General features: G+C 53.5%; 2 protein-coding genes across 3 annotated transcripts; one reads left to right on the top strand and one right to left on the bottom strand.

Annotated features, from left to right (window-relative positions):
* Nucleotides 1–293: 293 nt before the first annotated feature.
* On the bottom strand, nucleotides 294–13,769 carry Prcd (photoreceptor disc component). Of its 2 annotated transcripts, none has more exons than XM_027955778.3 (6): nucleotides 11,741–13,769; nucleotides 11,378–11,565; nucleotides 11,091–11,159; nucleotides 9,148–9,228; nucleotides 8,694–8,784; nucleotides 294–624 (listed from the first exon to the last, which is right to left on the bottom strand). In XM_027955778.3, the coding sequence occupies exons 2-4, from the start codon at nucleotides 11,449–11,451 to the stop codon at nucleotides 9,207–9,209; spliced, it is 165 nt and encodes a 54-aa protein (XP_027811579.1). In that variant the 5' UTR covers nucleotides 11,452–11,565; nucleotides 11,741–13,769; the 3' UTR covers nucleotides 294–624; nucleotides 8,694–8,784; nucleotides 9,148–9,206. The 2 variants fall into 2 exon arrangements, with proteins under 2 accessions (XP_027811579.1, XP_071459026.1); XM_071602925.1 differs by having other exon boundaries at nucleotides 9,152–9,228.
* Nucleotides 13,770–13,932: 163 nt separating this feature from the next.
* Cygb (cytoglobin) lies at nucleotides 13,933–23,324 on the top strand. Its single transcript, XM_027955762.2, has 4 exons — nucleotides 13,933–14,325; nucleotides 19,065–19,296; nucleotides 19,629–19,792; nucleotides 22,098–23,324. The coding sequence occupies exons 1-4, from the start codon at nucleotides 14,183–14,185 to the stop codon at nucleotides 22,129–22,131; spliced, it is 573 nt and encodes a 190-aa protein (XP_027811563.1). The 5' UTR covers nucleotides 13,933–14,182; the 3' UTR covers nucleotides 22,132–23,324.
* Nucleotides 23,325–23,961: the final 637 nt, after the last annotated feature.

The raw sequence follows: 23,961 nt of genomic DNA, 5'->3' as shown, positions 1-23,961 counted from the left end.
ATCTGGTACATTTGAGTTTTACAGTCAGTGGAATTGTTATATAGCCATTATACGAGACTAGGGTAGATCTATATTTATTGGCATGGAAAGAGATGCAGTCTGGAGACAAGTGACAGAAGTAGATCAAGTAGACAAGCTGAACAAGGCAGGAGTCCCCAGTGCTGTTGAGGCTCTGAACGCAAAGGGAAAATCTAGTCAGCTGGCCTGCTGTGCTAGGGTGACAACTGATGGGATTTAAGATGAGGTATCTGAAACCCACAGTAATAAAAAACAGAGTCTTTACAACATCAAGATTGACTTCTTAATCAGGAAAGGAATCTTTAATTTTATGAATAAGAACATGAAGGAGGATAGGTGGAATCCCAAACAGATGGCTGCTTACACTTGGAGCAGTTGCACTGGCAATTTCATAGGAAGTACACCTGGACACGGGCACTATCAGGAGCCGTCTGGAAGCTGTTCTTCCTCCATCAATTGCAGTGCAATTCTGGTCAAGTTGGGAAAGTATTGCTTTTAAATACGGTAGCTTCTCTTCTGGCTTTAGGACATAGTAAAGATGTGATGCTGAGTATTGCTGCAGACATCTTGCATCCATGAGGCTTCTTCAAAGTAAGAGTCAAAGGCCTGTGAAGACAGAGTGGAAAGATGCCATTGAACTGCTGAAATAGACATTCCTTAAACCCCTGACCTTCAGATCTCCTGTTTTGATTCAGAGACACATTTTTACATTTTAATACTTCTGAATGTAGGATGTGTCTTCTGAGCAATTACATCTTAGATTTGGTGAAATTCAGAATGTGAGATTTTAAAAGGAAATTTTGTTTAAGTCATTTTAAGTTGGGTATCTGTTAGAGTCAAAATCATCCTAAATGATATTGATATTTCCCATATCTTCTTTATATATACAATGATAGTTCCCTGGAAGAGTGGATCATGACAAAATACATAAAACAATTTGACATGTGCAAGTTGCCGTCCTGAAGCAGCAATAGCTCACATACGTGAGGTGTTTACTCTGTGCCAGGGATGCGTGGCACCTTTCATATGCTGTCTTATTTGAGTCTCACACAGCCTGTCACTACCCCCTCACCACTTTGCAGCTGAGGAAGCCAAAGTGCAAAACGGTTAAAGGAATTTTTAAGTGAAAGCATTGAGATCTGAACACAATCTGACCGAAAGCTGATGGTCTCAATCACTACTATGGTTTGAATGCTGAATATCCCCCAAAGGCCCATATGTTAAGGCTGGGTCCTGAGGTGGCTCTGTTGGGAGGTGATGGGACCTTAGGATGTGGGACCTTGTGGGAGGTCCTGAAGTCCCTGGGGGCCTGCTCATGAAAGCAATTGTGGGACCCAAGCCTCTTCCCCTTTCTCTTTGCTTCGTGGCTTATGCAGTTTGCTTCACCTTGCACCTCCATAAAGCGCTGCATTAATAAGTTTTGCCTGTCCTAGAATTCCAAAGCAAAGGGTGCTCCTGATCTTGGACTAGATCTTCCAGAGCCACGAACCAAAATAAAATTGTGTGTGTGTGTGTGTGTGTGTGTGTGTGTGTGTGTGTCTGGGGTTTGAACCCAGGACCTTGCAAATGAGAGGTCAGTGCCCTACCACTGAACTACTTCCAGCTGCTTTTCTCTTATAAGTTAACTATCTCAAGTATTTTGTTATAGTAAAGCTGACTAACAACCACCACGCTGTGTTTCCTAAAAAAATTATGCTATGACAATGGAATGTTTTTGTCTAACTGCAGTGATTTCAATTTATCCACTTAGAAAGCCCATCATAAAAACAGAGGATTTTTTTCCCAAGAACCATGAAATATTGCCACAAATCCTGCTCAGCAAAAATCCTGTAACATTGAATGTAGCTTTAAGTTTCTGGAGGAAGAGAAATATAACAACATGTGCCCCATTTATTGAGAATAGACAACCTTAGATTTGTGGATTATTTCTTTGTGTTCATGAACAGTTCAGAAAGAAAAGTAGTTCATTTCACCTGCCTGCTCTGCACAGCCATTGCCTTTAATAAATGTGTTACTTTAAAAATGGATTTAAAAAATAAAAATAAATTTGAAGAGTCTGTAATATTCTCCGGATCTCATCTGCTGTTCTCTGAACACGTCTCTCCATTCCCGGAAACCTCTGCCCTTTCACAACTTTTGCATAACCTTTGCTGATGGTGAAGTTTGTTCCCTTCGCCTTGAAATTCCCTTCCCCTCATCTTCTTCTCTGTGTGGTAGATTCCAACTCAGACTTAAATTCCTCCTCTGCATAGTTGTGGCTGCGATGCTGCAGCAATCCCCAAGCTGCTTCCTCATGGTGATACCTTTCTTGTCGCAGGTGGTTGAGTACAGACTCTGCAATCAGGCCAACCTGGAGGAAAGTCCCAGCTCGATAATTCTAGCTGAGTAGCCTTGGACACATTACTTTATCTGTCTCTAAGTCTCTTTTCTCCCATATAATGTGAGGGGGATGATCATCCGAACCTTAAGGCTGTTTTAAGACTGCATCCAGAGCACTGGCACAGGCCTGCACAAGGTGAGGCAGCTCACTTTGAACAGGGCAGTTCCTGTTGGGGTGTACTTCCTCTAACACTGACCCTGCCATTGATGATTGTTTGTTTTCATGTCTGGCATTTCTGCTAGACCGTAGGCAAGACAAGGATCTGGTCTTCATTCTTGTTTTGTGTTTAACTAAGTCATCTTTATTGAGGCATAACGTACACATAATGAAATGCATCTGTTCAAAGTGTACGTTAAAGTCCAATAAGCATGCATCCATGTAACCACAGCCGCAATCAAGATTTAGAGCATATTTGCCACCCTTTTACAGCCCTGGCCTGAGTCAGCCAGTGCTCTGCATTCTGTCACTATCAATTAGTTCTGCCTGTCTTAGAATTCCATAAATACAATCATATGAGAGGCATTCTTCTGTGTCTGGCTTCTCAATTTACCCATGTTGTTGCTTACATCCGTCGTTCATTTCCTTATTATTGCTGAGTATTAGTCCATTCTATTAACATACCTCAATTTATCCTTTCCATATTGGAGGGTATTTGGGTTGTTTCCAGTCTGTAGCTACTATTAATAAACCTGATGTGAACATTTTTGTAAAATTTGTTTGTGGATGTGTTTTTTCATTCCTCTTGGGTTACTTTATAAGAAACCGCCACACTGTTTCCCCCAGGATATTATAAGATTACAGTTGCTCCGCATCTTGGCCTGTGGTCAGCCTTCAGTTGTGCTTTTGATTTGCATTCTCTTAATGATTTAGATGCTGATCTTATGTTTATTGATCTTGGTTTATTGGCCAATATTTTTTAATGTAGTGGCCATTAAAACCTTCCCCTTTCCCATTTAAAAAAAGTGTGTCGTTATTATCAAATTGTAAAAGTTCTTTATATATTCTGGATGCAAGTCTGTTTGCAAATATTTGTTTGGCATATATTTTCTCACAGTCTTTCCAAGAGCAGAAGTTTAATTTTGATAAAGTCCAACTAATTGGTTTTTATTTTATGGTTAGTGCTTTCTGTATCCTATTGAAAAGACCTTTCTTTCTTCTTGGGATCACCTTTCTTGCTTCTGTTTTTGGATTCCATTGATGTATGCATATGTCCTTATGAATATCACACATCTTGACCTCTGATCTAGCCTGTCCCCTACTTGAGTTTCCTGTCCCAGAGCCATAGTCAGGAAATTCTCTGAGCAGGGACTAATGTGCGTGTGGGTTCACTGTCTGGTGCTGCCTGTTGTCACATGTCTGTTTATTATATTTTGCCCAGTTTTCTGGCTGTTTGTGGCAGGAGGTCTTGATTCATCTTCTTATCTAAGGTTCCTGGCACACAGGCACTCCATATTTGTCACATGGGCAAGTCTGCACTTCCAGATGCTGTCCATTATTATTGCTCTCTATGGGGAGAATCTGTGGGGCCCCCATCAGCTGTTCCATCCCCTTCATTTCACTACATGGTTCCCTTCCTGAGGTGGCCATCAGTCCTCTGCCTCTCAGCACCAGCCCGCCTGGGTTCAACACAAGTCACATGAGCCAGGAGGACTGAACTAGCAGAACAAGGCTACCTAGGCTGGGATGTCTCTGGTCCAAGTGGCAGAGCAGGGACTGCCTCTTTCATTCCTTTGACACTCCCATTTCATGACACATTGACCATGCTTTGTAAATAAGCTGTCAAATGGATAACATTTAGTTTAATGATTAGTTCACATAGCTCCTCCTTCTGGATATTCTGATATTAAGTGTGTGGTTACAAGGGCAGGACTGGCACCTCCTGCCAGGCTCATAGGCTCAGAGTCTCAGGAAATCTTCTTTTGTTTTGTTTTGTAGTTTTCGTATCCACCCTCTAGTCTTAATCCCCACCAGAGGGAACATGTATCTCATAGAGGGTCTGTGGTCCTTAGGTACAAAGACTTGGTTCCAGTTTGTCTCTGGTGAGGACACCTCCTTTATCTCTGTGCCTCACACCCTTCTGCCACAAACACAAATCAAAACAACCTTCCTCCTCAAGCTCCCTCCTCTCCAGCTGGCCTGCTGGCTTCAGTACTGTCCTCTCCCCAGGTCCTATCCCTGCTTGAAGGAGGCAACAGAGTGGCAGTCACTGTGAGTGATGGTCTGGCTATCTGTCATCCCTGCCAGGGGCCACTGCCTCCTCCTGGAAGGGCACCTGGAGGCCAGCTCTCTTCACTCCTCTCAGCTGGCAAGCAAGGCCTAGCTCTGCAGGACCCAGAGTCTGATCTGCCCTTGACTGCTGTGCCTCTGAAGAAGGCAGCACCAGCAAGCTTGCCCATGTGCGGCCAGGAAAGCCCACAGCTCCAACCCGTGTGCCCTTGTAGGTCAGACAGGAATTTCCTCACAGCCTGGCTCCAGACTCAGGTCCTCCTTGCCCCAAGCTTTGGCATCAGATTCCCCAGGCTTCAATGCTAGCTATAAGTGACCTTGAGCAAGTTCTGTGAACTTCATTTTCCTTTTTGGGTAAATGAGGATAGCAGCAGTTTCTGCCTCATAAATGAGACAGTGCTTGTAATCAAAGCACTCGGCACAGTGCCTAGTACATAATAAGTGTTTGAAACTTGTTAGCCATTATTAATAGTATTATTAGTGTCGTTACCATTATATTAATGTCAGCCTCAGTGTAAGCCACTTTGCCATTCTCCCTGTTTTGTGGCTCACAAAGAGGCATTACTTTCCTCTAATTCAGGGGTTTAAGCTTTTTCCTAACAGTGAGGCCCCTGCAGAGGCCCTGGGTCCCGGTGGGACCAATGGGGTTCACTGCTCTTATACCACCATGCCTGCGACAAATTGGGCACCAGGCCTTCCCCATCTGGTCCTGGGCCAGGACCCCTGCTGCATGCCCTTCTCAGGGCTGTTCTGCTCACACAGACATACATCACCATTTGGGATGGGTGGGTGGTCCTCCAAAGCCACATGTGTACCCCAGGTGACACCAGGTAACAGCTGCTGCTGCAGCTGCCCTGCCTACTTCCTTGTTCCTCCATGCCACCGCATTAGTTCTCTGGTCATGTTCCAATCTCCAGAGAGACTGGCAGCAACTCTGAATGTCAGCCATGGAAGTAGCAGACAACAGCACCTCCCTGCTCCTGCTCTGGCTGCTGCCCTTGGCCACCCTGCAGCTCAGAGCAGCCTTTCCCTGTCACTCAGGCTCTCACCAGCAGAGAGATTAGCATTCAGATGAGCAAGGAGAAGCATCAGGGCAACCAGCTCCTGTCTTCCTCAGAATCTGAGATTTATTTGGGAAGCAGAGCCCCAGAGAGGTTGAGACAGTTCTGGATGCACAGAGGACATGGTGGTCCTCTCTGGTCCAGGCTTACTAGGAGCTCCACCCACCCCAACAGTCCCACCCTCTGTCCTCCTCCATTTCGTTTCGAACTTGCCCATTGCTCAGTACTGCGTATGAGGAGAGACAGGGAAGGAAGAGCCATGGGGTGAGGAGGGGAGGAACCCGGACTGCTCTGAATCTACCATGTGCAGTGGTTTACAGTTCACAACCACACTAGCTTACGTACATGGAACACAAGTGTGCTAAGCACTTCACACACATTGTCTAACCCTCACAATAACTCTCAGAGGCAGGTACTACTATCTTTATCTTATAGATGAGGAAACTGAGGCACAGAGTCCTGCTGTAACCTTCCCGAGGCCACAGAGGGAGGAAGAGCATCAGAGTCAAGGTTCAGAACCAGGGGCTCAGATCTGGACTTCTTGCTCCCAGATCTTTGCTTATGACTTGGTCAGGGCCAGCACCTGGCTCTTCACCTCAGCTGTCTCTAGTTGCTTGGAGCTCCCTCTCTAAACATTCCGACTCCCACTTCCAAGCAGAGGTTCTTTTCAAGGGAATGGGACTTGGCCTCTGTGGGGACAGCATCATGGTCAGGATTTAAAAGGTCCAGCCTCAACCCAAGCTTCACACCCAGCCTAGGATGGGAGCCAGTTGTACGAGGAGCAGTGCCTGGTCCCGGGAGCCTCCTGTAGGAGTCCTAGGCTGAGGGAGGCAACTTTGTGCAGCAGGAGCTGCAAGTGTGCAGATTGTGCAGACAGCCAGGGGCGGGAGGGCCCCGGGAATAAGAGGCGAGCGTAGGCTGGGTGTGCGGGGAAGGTGTAAACACAATCTGCTCCCACCAAAGCCAGCCTGCTCCCTGGGGGAGAGAGCCCCTCCTTCCCAGCCCACATGGCGCCCCAGCTGCCAGGGCCCAGGCAACCTCCAAGCCCAGGCATTCACCTCGCCCATTCTGCCAGCAGCCCCTTCCTCTCTTTCCCACCCTTAATCTGGAATGGATCCTTGGAGGAACCACCATCTACTCCACAGGCTCACAGACAGTACTGCAAAGGGGTACCGCCCTGTGGGAATGTGTCTGGGCCTGGAGCCAGCCCTGGTGCTACTCCATGACCTTGGCTTGACAATTCTTCAGACCACTGGAAAGAGGCAGGCAATGTGGAAATGGCAGAGCACAGGGAAGAACGAGGTGACAGGAACATGGCAGAAAGATTAGAGAACGAATGCAAAAGATGAGATCAGGGAACACAGACGGGTCCTGGGAACGGCGCCCTCTGGACCTCAGCCTGGCAGTCCTGTCACCAGGAAGACTCATGCCTCCCAGAAGAAAGACAGGCTGACAGGAGTTGAGACAGGTGGCCCAGAGCTCAAGGCCTGGGTCAGACGGGCACTCTGGCTCTGGCAGCCTCCTTCCCCTGGTGTGACCTTCCTCTGCCTCCTGCCTGCCCTACTTTGAGAGGCTCCCATGGAACCTCTTGCGCACACCCCAGCCAGGCTCCCTGCAGCATCAGCAGGCCCCCCCAACAGGCGGCAGCCTCCTCCTCCAGCACCTCAGAGTGGCTTCCCTCTCAGCAGCAGCATCTCTCACCCTCTCCCTTTGCCTCAGATATGAAGCTGCTACTCCTCCACCTCCTCCTGAAAGCCAAGGGCAGGGCTCAGCCAGGCATGGCTTCTGGACCAGCAGTGGGGAGCTGGCTGGGGAGAAGATGCTTGCATTGGGTTGGGGGTGTGCTTTTGAAGATTAACGGCTGTGAGACAGTTGGGAGCAGCTGCCTGCAGGGTCTGCGCCTGGATCTGGGAGCAGAAGCGGAAATCTGCTTTTATCTCTGCTCCAGATCAGGCAGGGCTGTAAAGAGGGAGAAATGGCAGAGCAGCTGGGGGCAAAGGAGGCCGCACCATTACTGAGCAGTCAGCACATTGACGAAAACAAGCATCATGCTTTCTGCCTTCCCACATGCTACTGCCTATTTGGAACACATGCGCGCGCGCACACACACACACACAGAAGACACATTCAGAAGACAAGCTGGTAGCTGCCCCCATCCAGCTGCAGGCAGACATGCCACGGAGCCAACCAGCCTTGCTAATTGATCATTTCAGCAGAGCAGCCCATGACAGGGTGAACTCTGGGGACTGGGAAGAGGCAGATGCCATGGGAAGTAAGTGCCACCATGACAGACTGACACCAGCACAGCCCTAGACCACAAGTCTGTTAACAGAATAGCTCCTGAGCTGGCAAAGGCAGACAACCGGACCAAAAGAACCCTGCTTTGGCCAAGCAGCTATGAACTAATAGGTTCTGTGGCCTTGAGGTGATTCTTGAGTCCCCTGTTTTAACATCTAGGCAATGTTAGGCAAATTATTTAACCTGTGTGTTTCCTCATTTATAAAATATGGAAAGAGGGGCTGGGGTTGTGGCCCAGAGGTAGAGCACTGGCCTAGTATGCATGAGGCACTGGTTTCTATCCTCAGCAGCACATAAAAATAAAATAGAGATATTGTGTCCACCTATAACTAAAAAATAAATATTTTAAAAATATGGAAAGAAAGAAAACAGTATCCATGGGTTATGGTGAGGATTGAATTAGCAAATGAACGGAAGCCCTTGATGTGTGAATATAAGCTATCAGCCATCCCTTGATTCTAGAGTGGATCTCCACTTGTCCCTGCCTCTTGCCTGGGCTGTTGGACTGCCCTAGAATTAACCTGGTAGACCCCAGCAAGCCTCCCTCTCTGGGGCTTTTCAGGCTCCACGGTTCTCAGAGGAGGCTCAGGAACTCAGCAGGAAGGGAAGCCAAGAGCAGGGAGCATCTCCATTCTTTCTGCCAGCCTCATCAGGCCTTGCTCAGGAGGCCCACAGCCAGGCCTCATCAGGGGCTCAAGGCAAGAACTTACCTTCTCCATCACTGCTTCTGCCATCTCTCCCTTGCTGCTGCTTCTGACCCTGCAGCATCCTTCATGGCTAGGGGCCGAACCAGGACTTGAGCTGCAACAAAAGCCAAAGCCAATCTGCACTTTCTGCCGTACTCAGAGACAGGACTTGTATTTCAGTGTGGACATCCCAGAGCATGGTCTTTCCCTTAGAAAGCATGACCCCCCACCTCATCCCCAGGCCTAGAAAATGAGTCAGAACCATGGCCAGTTCTCTTCAACTTTTGCCCCATGTCTGGAAGGGAACAGGTTCAAGACGGGATTTGAATGAAGGAGCGACCCTCCTGCTCAGCCTCCTTCTGGGACCTCAGAGCTGGAAACGGCCTGCTGTGCTCCCACTCGGCCCACCCTTGCATATTTCTTCTTCCTTGTCCCCAGCCCTGCCCTCTGCCCTCCAGACCTCTGGACTCTGCCCTACCTGCCTGTGCCAGGTGATCCCAGTTCCGGGAGCAGAGCCCCAACTGATGAGGGGAGGGATTATTTCAGATGCTCCTTCTCCCTGAACAGAGGAAAGCACTAGAGTCAGAGTATCGAAAGGGATGAACTTCCTATGTTTCTGGTTCCCCTTTTCCTCCTACTCCCATGCCCAGCATTAATGGACAGTAGCATCTGAAAAACAACTTGGGATTTATGATTGTGGAATTAGAAGATAGACTTCACCCCTGTGCCACTCCCAGCCAGCCCTTTGCGGCAGCCATCATCAGCAAGTGGTTCCTCTATGTCAGTCTGACCTTCCCAGGTAACTAGGTCCCAACGAGTTAATAGGCAACTGCTTCCTTCTGCCTGAGTCACACATACACCAGGCTAGCCAGGCCAGATGGTCCTCAGATTTGGCCTTTCCTAGCCTGCCAGGAGGTCCAGGCCCATTTCATGTGGAAGAGACTGACTGCCTGGAAGTCAGGGGCCGGATGGTCCCCAATCAGTTACAAATTAGATAGACAATCTTGAGCAAGTTCTTCAGATTTTGCTCGGTTTCCTCAACCATTAACAAGAGATTTTTAAAACATGTCCTGCCAACCCTCTGACCAGTGTTGGGATTACTGAGACTTCTAAGTGAGGGACTATGTGAAACAAAAACTTCACAACCAGTGTTATTAACCCTAGTTTACAAGAAATAAAGTGATTATATAACTTGTCCAAAGTCTCTTAGGTAGTAAGAAGGGAGCCAGGACTTTAAATCCTGCTGCCCAAAACTCCATACTCTAAACTCAGCAAGAGGCTTAGTCAGCATCTGAGTGCCTCTTTCATATGAGACCTGGTGATGCACTCAATGTGTATCAGCCCAGTTAACTAGCAGTATCGACCAGGCACCATTATGATCTCAGCTAGCTGTGGAGCCAGGAAGGGTGTTACAGAAATGGCTATTTCTCATATGTGTCAGGGCCTCCCATGGGCTTTCTGACTCCAAATATGGGAGAATCCTATGACTGAGATGACAGGAGATAACAGGTTCCCTGTCCAGACAGAGACATTGAGGACCACTGGCAGGCCACCTGATATACATGGAGGATCACTGGCAGATACCCTCCTACCAGTGAGCTCTGGCACCCAAGTACTTGATAGGATCTTTTGTGCCCTTTGTTTTACTAGAAGTGAGAGTCACTCTTTAGAGAGGTCGCCCATGCTGGGCAGGGGTGGGGTGGGAATGGGGAGTGGCTCAAAGGCAGATAAAGAATCTCTTATGCATAGATACATTAAGTTACTAGTTGACCTTTTTTTTTTTAGTGTTTTCTTTATCACAGGAGCCCCTGTCATCAAAAGACACTGGTCATCCAGGGAAGGAAAAGTCTAGAAGTGCCCACAACCTTGCCCCCTAAAGGCCACAAGGATTCAGTCCAGGGAAGAGTTAACTTTCTGGCCACTGGAGACAGCGTCCTGCCCGCAGGGGCTGCCCAACCAATGGCACTCAATGCTGATGATGTCATGCTCCTTCTGCGCCTTCTATTGGGGACTGGACAGCGAATCCTGCTGGAGGTTCAGGCTGTGGAGCTACTGAGGCGGGTGGGCGGAGGCAGAGGGAGACAGAGGGGGAGGGAAGGGCAAGGCTAGGCTGCAAAGCTACACAGAGCGGCTTTGGCCTCCTCCCTCTCCCCTTCCCTGCGCCTTCCTTGAAGGTGCTCCTGGGCACTGCCCCGGTTAGCACTAACACTGGGAGAAGCAAAGCAGCAGTTTGGTCCAGAAGAGGGGGCTGGGGGCTCCCACTGCTACCTGGTGAAATAGGGAACAGGTGACCAAGGTGAAGGCCAGAATTACTAAAGTGTGAGCACCCACACACACTCACTCACAGCCGCAGGCACACACAGCAAAAGCTTCTTTGGGCAGCACCCTCCCTCCTCTACCCTTGACTCCCTTCAGCTTCACCTGCCCGAGGACTGGAGGTCTGTGTCCCTGCTGCTTCCCATAACAGTCCCATCCACTCTGCTGGAGTCTCTGTGGGAGGGAAGAGCAGACAGGAAGAGCTGTGAGCTGTGCCCAGCTCCCTGCTCTGAGTGACTCTCAGATCCCCTGCCCAACCTGCTGGAGGTCACTTTCAGCCCCTGCCCACCTTCAGCTTGGCTGTGGCCCAGGCCAGCAACCACCACCACCACCACCACCCCTCCCCCTCGTCCCAAGGCACACCCCAACCCACAGCCCAATCAGTTTCTCACGGTTGGACCCGGTTGGCAAATCGGCGGCGCCAGAGCATAGCCAAGGTGCTGAGCAGGAAGAGAGTGGTGCACATGGTTCAGCTGCCCCATCCCCCCAGACGGAGGCTGCAGAAGAAGGCCACAGGCAAGGGACCACAGTGGCCCTGGCCAGTTCTCACAAACTGCTGCCCTCTGTCCTGAGGCTCCTGCTGGGGATGGATTAGAAGGATCAAGCTGATTAGTGGAGTCAGCAGCCCTGACCTTGTGAAGACTGATTAACCTCACTGGACCCAAGATCTCCCCTTCAGTGGTAGGGCAAGTCCACCTTCTTGGAAATGTGTACAGTGGCACTGAACACCTATCTGGAATGTAGATTCCATATACCTGGGCCTCACCCTCAGGGGCTGATGGTCTAGACAGATGTGCTGTCCAGTTAAGCAGCTGGCTGCAACACAGTGACTTAGGCAAGATGAAATATGGCTACGGAGCACTCTGGGAGTTGCGGGTACCAGGAAAGCTTTAGAGAGGAGCCGGAGGATCTGAAGTCGCAGGTGCTCAGGAAGGACCTCAGAAGACTCTGCCCAGACTGCTGACAAGAAAGTAGCAGCATCTTCCAGGAGATGAAGTGGAGCACAGAGGAGGCACCAGGAGAAGAGAAGAATATTTAAATGACGCTAGAAAGACCAGGCAAAGCAGAGAGGAAAGGGCTGACTCGGCCCCACCCTCCAGATAACCTTCTCTGAACTTTTCTGATTATACACCCTCCTCAGAAAAAGGCAGAATTTAAGATACAGATTATAAATTCTATCTTATATAACTACCTTATATAATTTAGATATAAAATTTAAACTTATAAATTACATACTACTGCACAAATACATTCCTACACCTTAAGACATATATAGAATTTGTGAAGGATGAAATGAAAATCAATAAGACTCCTCTTAAAGTCTGTCCTCCTTGGGGAGCTGCTTGGGAAAGTCTCCACACCAGCTGTGGGTACAATCAAGGGAGTTTGGTGTGTGTCCTTCATGGAGCAAGTCATGGCAGGGCTGGGACATAGTATGAGAGTAAGGTGAGGACCTGACCACCCACCCCACTTCACCTCATCCAAGATGGCGGAAAGCATGAGATTTTTCTTCCCTTAACTGAGGTGGGGGTAGTGTCAGCCTACTCCTGCTGAGTCCCATCAAACACCTGAACCCTGGATCCCAAGGAGGAGTCAGGCTGGCCCTCTGCCTACCTAGGTTACTGCTTCCCTTAGTTCTGGACTTTGAAATTGGATTTTTAAAAATTAAGTCAGGAATCAAAAGTTGAAGAGGAGAGCTACCCCCGGTCATGCTTGGGCAATGAAACACCAATATCTGAACAGAGTAAGGATGACCAGGGAGTCTTAAGGAAAACTGGAGATATTCCACATGTAGTGTGACATTTGTAGACAATTGCAAGCCCTGTGTGGCCTCAGGCTTCCACTGGGAGTCAGAGGTGAGGCATGCTATCCCCAATACTGAGCAACTGCTGGACAGGGCTTTGGGTCTCAGGAGCACAGTGCCCACCTCTGGCCCAATCTCACACCTCCCTGAGCAGTCCAACAGGGTGAAGGGTTTGTCTCCCCAACCTCCAGAACTGGGACCTTGGTGATCCTGAGATATCTTCAGTGGCCTGGACCTTTCTCAAGACTTTTTTTTTTTTTTTTAATAGTTGTAGATGGACAGCATGCCTTTATTTGTTTAGTTTTTATGCTGTGCTAAAGATCGAACCCAGTTAGCCCCAGCCCTCTCAAGACTTTTTGACCCCTATGTCCCTTCTGCCATACCTGGCTGCTTCTTCCTCAGACTTCACTCCGACACGGCCAGGGCTAGAATTCAAGGCAGCGCCTGGTTCTTTCCTACCAGTATCATTAATAAGCCAACCACCTACTTCTTTCAGCCACGTGCGCGCGTGCACCAAGGGAGATGGGGTTTCAACCAGAAGAAAGAGGGGCGCAGGCCTTTGGGACCCAAGACTGGAGGTGTGCTCAAGTTCCCGGAGGCGGCAGATCGGTGGGGCTTCGACCCTGTTCTAAACCTGCCAGAGCCTGGGAGTCCCAGGCTCTGCGAGTGGCGACTCGGGAGCCAACAGCGCCAGCGGGAGCGAGTCTGCCCGCGATAGGGCTCGCGTTCGCCCCCTCGGACCGGCGACTGGCAGACACGCCGCAAATCCCTGGGAGTGTTTGACTTTGAGACAGTTCCCCGCCACGTGAAAGGTGTCGGTACGCACTCGTCCCGTCATCGCGCGCAGTGGGAGCGGAGCACAGTGTACCCGGTCCGGCACCCGCCGGGGCGCACTCCTGTGCGGCCCGCGCAGCCCAGCGCCGCGTGACCGCCAGATCCTCCCGAGACCCCTCGGCACGTCGGCCACACCTACTTCTTGCCCCGCCCGGCGGGGACCGGCGGGGACCGCCGTGGCCTTGCGGGTGAGTGGGCGAACGGCGCTAGCCGCGTCGCCCGCACCCCGCCCAACCTTCACCTTGCCGGAATTGGCTCACCGACACAGGACTGGGGCTTCGGAGAAGATTTGTTTTTTTAAACATTTTTCCAGCAGACCACATCCCCGCCCCCCGCTCGCGGTCCCCCGCCCCCCGCACATATACCCTGCACACACACGCGCGCACACACACACACACACACACACAGCGCACACAGGCACACACGCTCCCTCCCTCCGGCGCTCTACCCCTCGCTCGCCCGCCCGCCCGCCGCGCACGCAGCCGGCCCCGGCTCCCCGCGCCCCGCGCCCCGCGCCCTGCAGCCGCCGAGCGAAACCGGGCTGGGCTAGGAGCTGCTCATGGAGAAAGTGCCTGGCGAGATGGAGATTGAGCGCAGGGAGCGCAGCGAGGAGCTGTCCGAGGCGGAAAGGAAGGCGGTGCAGGCTACGTGGGCCCGGCTGTATGCCAACTGCGAGGACGTGGGGGTGGCCATCCTGGTGAGGTAGGTGTCGCCCCGGCCCGGCCGGGCCCTGGGCAGGGAGGGCGGCAGTGGCGCCGGCAGAGGCAGGCTCGACCGGGTCCAAGCTCGAGCGCCACCTCCCCAGCTGCGATGGGGGCCAGTGTGGGGCGGGCAGCGTGCAGCGCCCTGGGATGATCGAAACCGGGCTGAGCTCTTCCTGCAATTAGGAACCAGACGCAGGAGGGCACTTCAGTCCCCTTCCTCTCCCTGGCCTCAGCACTCCTCGCTCCACCGGTTTTCCTCCCCAGGGACCCCAGCCACCCAGACAACTATATGCACACACAAATGCCAGCCTCTCAAAGGGACAGCAGGGAAACTGAGGCTTAGCCAAGAGGGTTTCAGAGAGGAGAAGACCTCTCTCTGCAGCTCAGCCCCTCGGAGGAACCGAACCCAGAGCTGGAGAGTAGAGGTCAGAAGGAGTCCAGACAGTTTTCTCAGCTGCTTGCTTCCTGCCCCAAGGGGAAGGACCAGCAGAGAGCTAAAGTGAGGCTCAGGTGAGTGGGAAGTCACCAGTCCCCTAGAGTGCAGCCCCTGCTGAGTTTGGTACTTAAAAAAAGAAGCTGCAGGAGACAGGGCCCCGCCCTGGAATCCCACAGCTAGGGAGGACATGGAGTGTCTGTGGGCTCAGGGTTCATTCATTCAGGCACCATGCCCCTGAGGGACCCCTATACTCCCAGAGTGGCACTACATTCTCACACCCATACAGGGGTGCACACACACCATTCCTTTAGAGTTGATGTCCCCAAGCTCCACAAGCTGAACACTGACCATAGCTACAGATCTAGACTCTATCCGCACATGCTGGTCCCTGGGGTGCAGGCAGAGAGGCCCAGACCACTCTTCTCAGCCCCCTGTTCTTGGCAGAAGAAAAGCTGTCAAATCTAGGACAGAGCACACCGCCTTGTTACATGAAGATGGGGCCAAACCTCACTCTGGAAGGAGAGCGCTAATGCATGTCTCTCCCAGTCCTGGCCCTGTCTCGGGCTCCTCTTCTCCCTCCTCTCTCTCCCTTCTGCCTCCCTCAAGCGGGGGACCTACCAAGCTCCATATTGTATACCCTGATTCCAACTTGGAAACAGATTTTGGAGGAAAAGAGCAAGAAACACTTCGGGGAAGTTGGAGATTCCTGAGGAAGGGGCTATTCCTCAGCTCCCAAGCCCAGGAGCCCAGCTGTGGTGGTGAGAAGTAAAGAGGAGGTTTGGGATCCTGAAGCCTCAGACACTCTGAGAGGAGCCACAGATTGGCATGTGCCAGCACCCACACAGCACACAGTGGGGAGCCGAGTCGCAGATGCGCCAGACTGTATCTCTCGGGAGGGCTGCTCTCAGCCATGTGTTGGCACACACAGCCCTCCGGGCCACTGACGCATCTGGATGTTCACATGGGTCACCCAGAGGAAACTAGGCAGGGCCCACAGGACTATGGAGGTTTTCTGTTCCAGGCTCTGCCATTGACCAGTGAGGGAACTCCCCAGGAATGGGGAGCAGGCGGAGAAAGGAACTGAGCCCAGAGGGCTCATGTTCTGGGTCATGTGAGCCCTTAGCATGGTAATTATTTCTCTCTGTACCCCCTCTGGGTGCCCATTCCTCACACTCAGGGGACTGGCCCAGCTGGGGGAGGTATTTATCAATATGTTCAGAGCCCAGACAGATGCCCCGACTGATTGGAGAAGGCCTGAGGTGGCCGTGAGGTTTGGCTTCCTGATGCCAGGGCCACACTCTGAGCCCACCCTGTGCTGTTGACTGGAGCTGGGCCTGGACAGCCAGCCATTTTCTGCCAGCTCCAAGTCCCATCAGCCTTCCTCTCCTTGTCTTCCTCCTGTTGCTGTTACCCCCGGGTCTGGCCAGTGGGGAGGAGCGGAAAGAGAGCAAGGACAAGTCTCATTCGCTTCTCAGGGTTCCCGGAGCCCCTGCTCAGATCCTGCCCGTGACCATCTTCACACACACAACATGTAAATCCACAGGAGTGGCTTCAGTGAGAGCCCTGGACGCTGACCCTCTGGCCAGCACTCTTACCTCCTCCCCTGCTGCCCATTGCCCATCTGCCTTGGGGGCAAGGCAGAGGCAAGGCACCTCCACACCCCCCTTGAGAAGGTGGCTGGAGGGTTGGTGATGGAGGAAGAGCTGACTTGGGGCCTGAGGCAGACACACTTCCACTCCCTGCAAGGGAAGGGACCAGAGGGAACACCCACCCTCCCTCCTGGTTGTAACGCTGACACCTTCCCCCTCACACTCCGAGGAGCCTATTTCAGGCTCTGGAAGCCCAGATGCCTCTGTAGCTGAGAAACTCCCCAAGGCTGGTTGTGAGGCTTCTCCCTGGCAGCGCAGGCCAGTCTGGGAGGGTCAGGAGGAAACACGGGGTCTGGAGAGTGAAGCTGGGAATCAGGAGCAGAGTTGGCATCCCCGGACTCTCCTGGCCCAGAGCCCTGCTTCTGGGGGACTGTTGTTCCCCAAAACCACAACACAGCCCCGTGTTAGGCAGGAGATTCTTCTGGTCCCAGGCCAAGAGCCCCCCCACCCAGCAGTGTCCCCAGGCACTCTGCAGAAGCCAGAAAAATCTAGCTCCTTCCTGGTCCCACCACCCACCTTATTGGGCAGCCTTGGGCATCGATCCCTAGCCCATCAGACAGGAATAAAAATAGTGCCAACCTCAGGAGGGAACTGCAAGAATTTGAGCCCATATAGAAAGTGCTCAATGAATGTTCCCTGTTATTTTCTCAGCAGCAAAATGGATAAAACACCTGCTTAGTTGTGGCTGTTAAATACAATATGATAGGTGAAAGAACACAGGCAATACAAACATCATTATTTTTATTGCAGTTGTAGAAGTCCCACAGTCTGAGGTGCTCACTGAAGTCCAGACTGGCTTTTCACATTGTCCCTCATTACAGTACTTCTCCAGAAAAATCCAGTGTATTTGCAGACCCATCACCTCATTTGCCTTACCCGTGTTATCTGCGAAGAAGCAAGCGGGAGGATGGCCCACAACTTCTGCAGAGTAGGAAGTCCTGAAGTGCTCTCCCAAGGTCACGCTCAGCCTCAAGAGAGGCCCTCCGGGGCTCCACATGGACTGTGCCCTGGTCACTGTCTGAACCTCCCCCACCGAAAGCAGATGCTTGCCCTGCCTCTGATCCAGCTCTCACATTGAGACTTGACCCCTAGCCAGACAGCAAATTGGCAAATTATTAGCTCTCCCTGATCATGAAGGGGGACATACCAAGGGGACAAACACCTGAAAAAACACTGTCCCACTCTCTGAGGATTCGTTAAGTCATACACGTTCTGCCCAGGTCCCAGCATGTGTCTCTCATGACGCCCAGCCCCTGTTGGGAGAGGAAGTACCAATGTCATTGTCCCGCTGCATGTTGCAGGGCCCTGGCCCAGATTGATGGATCAGAGGGTGTGTGAGATCCAGCTTCTGCCTGACTGTGACAGTGGCAAGGAAGGTCATTTGAGTGGCACTAATGGCTGTGAGAGAAAGTGGTAGCCGTGGCCAGCCCGGGAGCTCAGGGAGAGGCAGGTCAGATGTGGGCTGAGTTGAGGAGGCGATGCACTCTGTGGAAAGCAGGATTGGTCACCTGAGGAATTTCTTACCCTTGTAAGTACAGCTGTTGGACTGGACAGAGATGGCTCAAGGGGAGGGGAGAATGTGGATATTTGGAGATGTGGCAGTGGGACAGTTTGTAAGAAGCCTCAAGTGTCCAGTTAAGGAGTTTTGACTTTGTCTGGGAGGTAGATGGGAGCCGTTGAATGTTTCTGATCATGAGAGTGACTTAATGAAAGCACTATGAGCACTGTGTTGGGAAAAGTAGACAATTGTAGACAAACCGGAGAGGAAAAGGGCTAGAGCTAGGATCACCTGGGATCTGCTCCAAGAAGTTTAGAGGCTTGTTGGAAAGGTAAGATTTACAGATTCATTTCAATAAATAAGTTCAGAACCATACCAGGTGGGTAAAATCAATTGCCATTTTTAATTAAATCAATTAATCAATACTGCAGGCTGAGGAGGGAGGCAGGTATCCAGAAGGGAAGAGGCTGAGTTGGGAAGAGGTCTGAGGCTCCCAGTTTCTTCCCTTCACTGCTCAGTGGCCTTGGACCTTACTTGGTTCCTAAAGAGCTCTACCTTTATCATAACAAAGGCCGGTATTTACTGAGCCCCTGTGTCCCTGACACTGTGGTGAGGACAAGCCATTATTCATTTCATCCTTAAGACAACCCGTGAGACAGAACAATAATGCCCATTTTATGGATGGGAATCTGAGGCTCAGGAAAGATGAACAACAATCTGGGTACAGAGGCTAGAGCCCGGGGTCCCAGGTACTTGGGGGGTTGAGATGGGAGGATCACTTGAATACAGGAATCGGAGGCCAGCCTGGAGGGCTCCCAGGGCAGCAGAGGTGACCACTGAGCAGCCCAGCCTCATCCCTGGGTATTAGGGTGAGACACCATCCGAGAAAAAATAAATAAATAAAACGTTGAATAACTAACCTGGATTCCAGAACCCAAGGTTTTGTCCTCTTAGCTGTGGCCAGAGCAGGCCTTGAGGAAGGTGGGGGTCAGAAAGCAATGGGGAAGCCAGGAAGGTGGGGGCTGGGAGAGGAAGCTGCCTGCCAGAGGGAGCCGCTGCTGCTGCAGGGACCAGGGCTCCAGCCCCCACCTCCCTGGGCCCCCAGGGACAGGAGGCAGCCCCTTGCTCCAGCACCACTTCCTCCCACCTGCCAGGTTCTTCGTGAACTTTCCCTCCGCCAAGCAGTACTTCAGCCAGTTCAAACACATGGAGGAGCCCCTGGAAATGGAGCGGAGCTCCCAGCTGCGGAAGCACGCCTGCAGGGTCATGGGGGCCCTCAACACTGTGGTGGAGAACCTGCACGACCCCGACAAGGTGTCCTCTGTGCTGGCCCTCGTGGGCAAAGCCCACGCCCTGAAGCACAAGGTGGAGCCCGTGTACTTCAAGGTACGCCCTGGACGGTGCTGCCCCAGCAACCTGCTCTGCTCCAGAGCTCTCAGGCCCATGCACCACGGCCACCTGCAGCCCGCAGGCTCTGGGAGGGCTCCCGGGGCAGCAGAGGTGACCACTGGGCAGCCCAGCCTCGGCCCTGGTGACCTGGAGAGCAGAGTCTAGCAGCAGGATGGGCCACGGGGCAGTCCTGGTCTTGAGAGTGACCGGCTCCTACAGCGAGCAGGCCCTGGGGTTAGGAACGATCCCCGTGGCCAGCTTGGGACAGGAGGGTCCTGCGGGAGGCAAGGTATCAGATGCTCACTCCCCCTTCCTCCCTTTGCCCCCAGATCCTCTCTGGGGTCATTCTGGAGGTCATCGCTGAGGAGTTTGCCAATGACTTCCCACCTGAGACGCAGAGAGCCTGGGCCAAGCTGCGTGGCCTCATCTACAGCCACGTGACCGCTGCGTACAAGGAAGTGGGCTGGGTACAGCAGGTCCCCAACGCCACCACGTGAGGAGGGGGTGAGGGTGGGCTGGGCAGCCTCCCTGCTGTGTCCTCTCCAGTTTTCTAGGTCTTCCATCTCTCCTGTGGCCTGGGGCTGACCTGGGGCAGGAACCCTTTGGGCAGGCCAGCTCATTTAAGAGCAGGCACAGTAGAGAAGGGTCACAAGACAGGGCCCCTCTGACCGTGGGTTGGCTCCTACCCAGCACCTACCCTGCCCAGAGGCGTGAGCCTAGTAAACTTTCCTTGGGCAGAGCCGTCCTCTTCCCTAGAGCAAGGGAGCCCTTGGAGCACCCAAGGCCCAGAGACAGAAGGTCCCCAGTGAGGTTTGCTTCTCAGGCTCAGAGGCAGCCCCGCCAGCTCTGGCCACTTCCTCCCTGGGTACCAGTCACATGCTTTTTCATCCACCACTGACCAAGGCTCCCATCCACCCTCTGCCTCAACAGGGGCCAGAGCCAGGAGGATCACGAGGACGGGTGTGCACACACACATGCCCGGGGCCCATGTGGGACCTACATGGGTGTCGCTTGCATGCACGCTACCGGGGATGTTTACGTCCAGGCTGACCCTGAGGCTAGCTCCCAGTTCTGGGCTCTAGGAGAGTGGCCGGCCCCATGTGACGGCTGGGAACACTCTGGCCTCCCTGGGCCTCTGAGGGGCGGCTGACTCTGGGAGCTGAATGGAAGGGCGGACACAGAGTAGGAAGGAGAAAGAGGAGCGGAGGCGGGAATGGGAAGCAGGGGTCAGCCAGCGGCTCAGGACACGCGTTGTAGAGAAACATTCCCAGCAGTTTCCCATGGAAAAGCCAGCGTCCCCTCCCGAAACTCTGTGCGGCCCCCAAGCCTGCCGGACCTCTTGCTCACAGTCCTCCTGGCCCAGCTCCACAAGGGACGTCCCCTGAGGGCAGTGGGGGAGGCCAGGCCTGCTGCCCTTCCTGCCGCTGACCAACAGCTTGTGTGGCTCCCCTCCCCCGTGTCGGCAGCACCCCAGGAGAAGGGAACTCTCAGGAACTGTAGGCTTCTCCAGGCCAACTCCAGATGTGTACAGCTGGGCCCTGGCCTGCCCAGACCCCAGGCAGCAGACTTCTACCTGCCAGAGCAGGGCATGAGCAGAGCTGGGGAGCTGGGGTTCCCTCCTTCCCCTCCCTCCCCACCCAATGTAACCCTGAGGAGCCAGGGAGGAGCCAGTGGGAAGGCAGTCACGGAGGGGCTCACCTCCCTCCCACTTGTGTCCCCAGGCAGGCTCTGCCGCCCAAGATGAGTTTGTTTACAGCCAGGAGACAAGACTTCCTGCTTTTCCAGAAAAGCGCTTTTTTACAGGGGCCTGGAGGGACTGCAGAGCTGGCAGTTGAGCCCCAGTGAATCAAAAACACAGGGCCCGCGCCCTACTTCCCCTGCCCAGCTGGGCCCCAGGGACTCAGATCTCGCCAAACCCCAAGCATTAAGAAACTATCGCAGTTGCCTCATCTGCCCCGTCTCTGCTCCCTGTGGACTGAATGGAGATGGGCTGTACTTGGGACTGGCCAGGGCCCAACCGCCTCCCACCTGGGATGAGGAACCCACAGTCAGATTCCCCTCAGCTGTCACATCACAGGATTGTTCCCGCATCCCTTTACAGCCTCCACCCCTGCCCCAGTCTCCTGGGTGCATGGGTGTGGACCCCCAAGAAGACATGTCATGTCGTCCTGGTCCCCAGCCTGCAGGCCCACCCTACTGCCAGGTCCAGCTGGGGTGGAGTTAGAGCTGACTTCTAGAAGGCCTCTGTCCAACTTCTCTTATCAGGGCAGCAGTGGTGGGCCAGACGCCACTGTTTATTGAACTGTCTCTGCTTCAGGGTGTGTGTGCCTCTGTGTGGGTGGAGGGGCGGTGGGGGGGGTGGCAGTCGGAGACCGCAGGGACTGCAGTACAGGGAACAGGGCTGGCTGGCTGGGGAGGTCCGAGGCAGGCCAGACAGAGGGCACCCTGTCGCAGAATGAGCAGAGGAAGAGCTCATGGGTGGTGCTTTGCAGTTTACAAAACACTGTTTTACACAGTCAATGTCACCCAATTCCCATACAGGCAGGCAAGGCAGGCATTCACATTTTAGGGGAAAAGATCTGGGTTGCTCTTGGGGCACCTGACATGCCCAAGGTCACCCAGCAGGATCATGGCAGAAGGGGAACTAAGACTCGGGTCTGAAGATTGCTTTCAACTGCACTGTGCCAGGTCTGTCAGCAGGAAGTACCATGCCTTGCCACCTCCAGCCACCCCCAGGTTCCCTGTCTCCCTCCCTGACCCTGATAACCTATTACCTCCGTCTCCTATCTCATCCACAGCCCACCCACCACGCTGCCCTCTTCGGGGCCATAGGACCCCTCCCAGCTCCCCCCTCCCTGGCAGCACCTTGAGCAGAAGGCCGAGTTCTGAAGACGCTCCTTGACCCTCCATTTCTGGGTGCCAAGGAAGCTGGAGGAACCCCCGACTGTCTTCCCGAAGGAGGCCTCCACCGTGGCCGCAGTCCCCCGAGCTGCCGGGAGGCAGCGCTGGCTGCCTGGATGCTGACTCCAGCGCAGCGGCAGGCGGGGACCCCTCCGCCTTGCAGATCGGGGCCCACTCTTCTTAGCTTTTCTACTCACTGTTAAAGAGGGACCTAGCTGAGCGGCTGGCGGGAAGCAGGGACAGGTTTGAGTCACTCTGAGAATGAAGCAGCCCTGTTTGGTTCTGCCGACCAGCATGCGGGTCTCCACCTCACCATCTAGAGTACTGCGCACACACGTCTACCGTATACACAGATATATTCTCTCTACAGTCTCTCTATAAATATATATACATATATACACACCTACATATCTACCATGTTACCTGCGGGCCCAGAGACCTCGGTCCTGCCCACCGGTGGGTGGGACCAGGAGGGTCCTGGTGGCACAGGCCTCTGGGCAGACAGCAGCGTGCCCTGGCCCTGGTATCCCACAGCAGCTCAGAGAATGGGGCCTGGATGGGTAGGGCTGGGGGGGCCCAGCTTGGTGACAAAGCCCAGCCCACTCTCTCTGACCAGCTCCCCACATTCTTGCTTCCTACTTCCAGGCAAAAAGGACCTGGCTCCCTCCCTCTCCTCCACAGAGGGTCAGTTCACTGATGTGCCCTGGAACCGGCTGGGGCAAGGGCAGACTCAGGGGCCCAGACAGGATGACAGCTAGGGGCGGGGCCTCAGTGAAGAGCCCCACCTGGCGGCCGCTGAGCCAGCCCTGGGAATCCAGGCTGCTGGGAGCCGGACAGGCACCTCAGGCTCACCCCTCAGGCTCTGAGGGCTGAGGGCCCTGCCCCTCCCTGCCTCGCTCCTGGCTGCCAGTCGGTCCATCCCCCCTCTGTGTCAGCCTCGCTGGGGCCCCCCACGTGTGTCCCTTAGTCTCGTGTATCATCCTGAAGGATGGTCTGCTGCCGTGGCTACTGTGCCTGTGTCCCCCCTCGTGCGGTCATCCTGTAACTGCCTGTCCTCCTTTTGTAGTTTCTGATGTTTGTAACCAGACCCAGCTGTGGCATTAAACAGACCCGCTCTTCCTGTATCCGCATTTGCTCATCTGTTCCGCCTCCTGCCTGCCTCTGTCTCCCCTCCCTAGTTCTAGGTCCAGGAGCGGGGGCACCCTGATCTGTGCTTCAGCCTCAGCTGCCTGTGTGACCCTCTCTAAGTTGGGCCTTAAGACTGCTGTGGGCCCCTCGCCTGTTTCACCAGGAACATGGGTTGGGGGGACTAGAAGCTGGGCTTTGTGGGAACCAGGAGGGTGTCTGTCCTGATCAAAAAATCAGGGGCTTTTAGGATTTTGTTCTGGAAATCTCCTCCTGGCAAGGGTGGGATGACCGAGGGGAAGTCATGGGAGAGATGTCCAGCAGAAGGGCCCTGTTAGTCTGAGCGCTCCGGGGATAGAGGCGAGGATTGACCCTGACCTTCTAGGCCAAACCCAGCTCCACATAGAGAGCTGAGTGCAGGGCTGGATTAGCCCCGGGTGTCTGAGAAAGGAAGCCTGCTGGGATCAGCCGGAACCCCCTTCCCTGAGCTCTCAGCTCTAGACCCTTCCCAAGCCCTGCTGCACCAGGCCTGCCCAGCCCCCATTCCCCAAAGGAGGCAACAGCCAGCAGCATCAACTCCCCCAGGAGGGAGAAGGAGGTCACCACACTGGGGGGGGGGGGGGGGCAGGAGAAGCA

The sequence above is a fragment of the Marmota flaviventris genome, chromosome 17, assembly GCF_047511675.1.
Source record: "Marmota flaviventris isolate mMarFla1 chromosome 17, mMarFla1.hap1, whole genome shotgun sequence".
In the NCBI taxonomy this organism is placed as follows: Eukaryota; Metazoa; Chordata; class Mammalia; order Rodentia; family Sciuridae; genus Marmota; species Marmota flaviventris.
The sequence above is the reverse complement of the archived record's forward strand: the minus strand, read 5'-3'. Positions and strand labels throughout refer to the sequence as shown.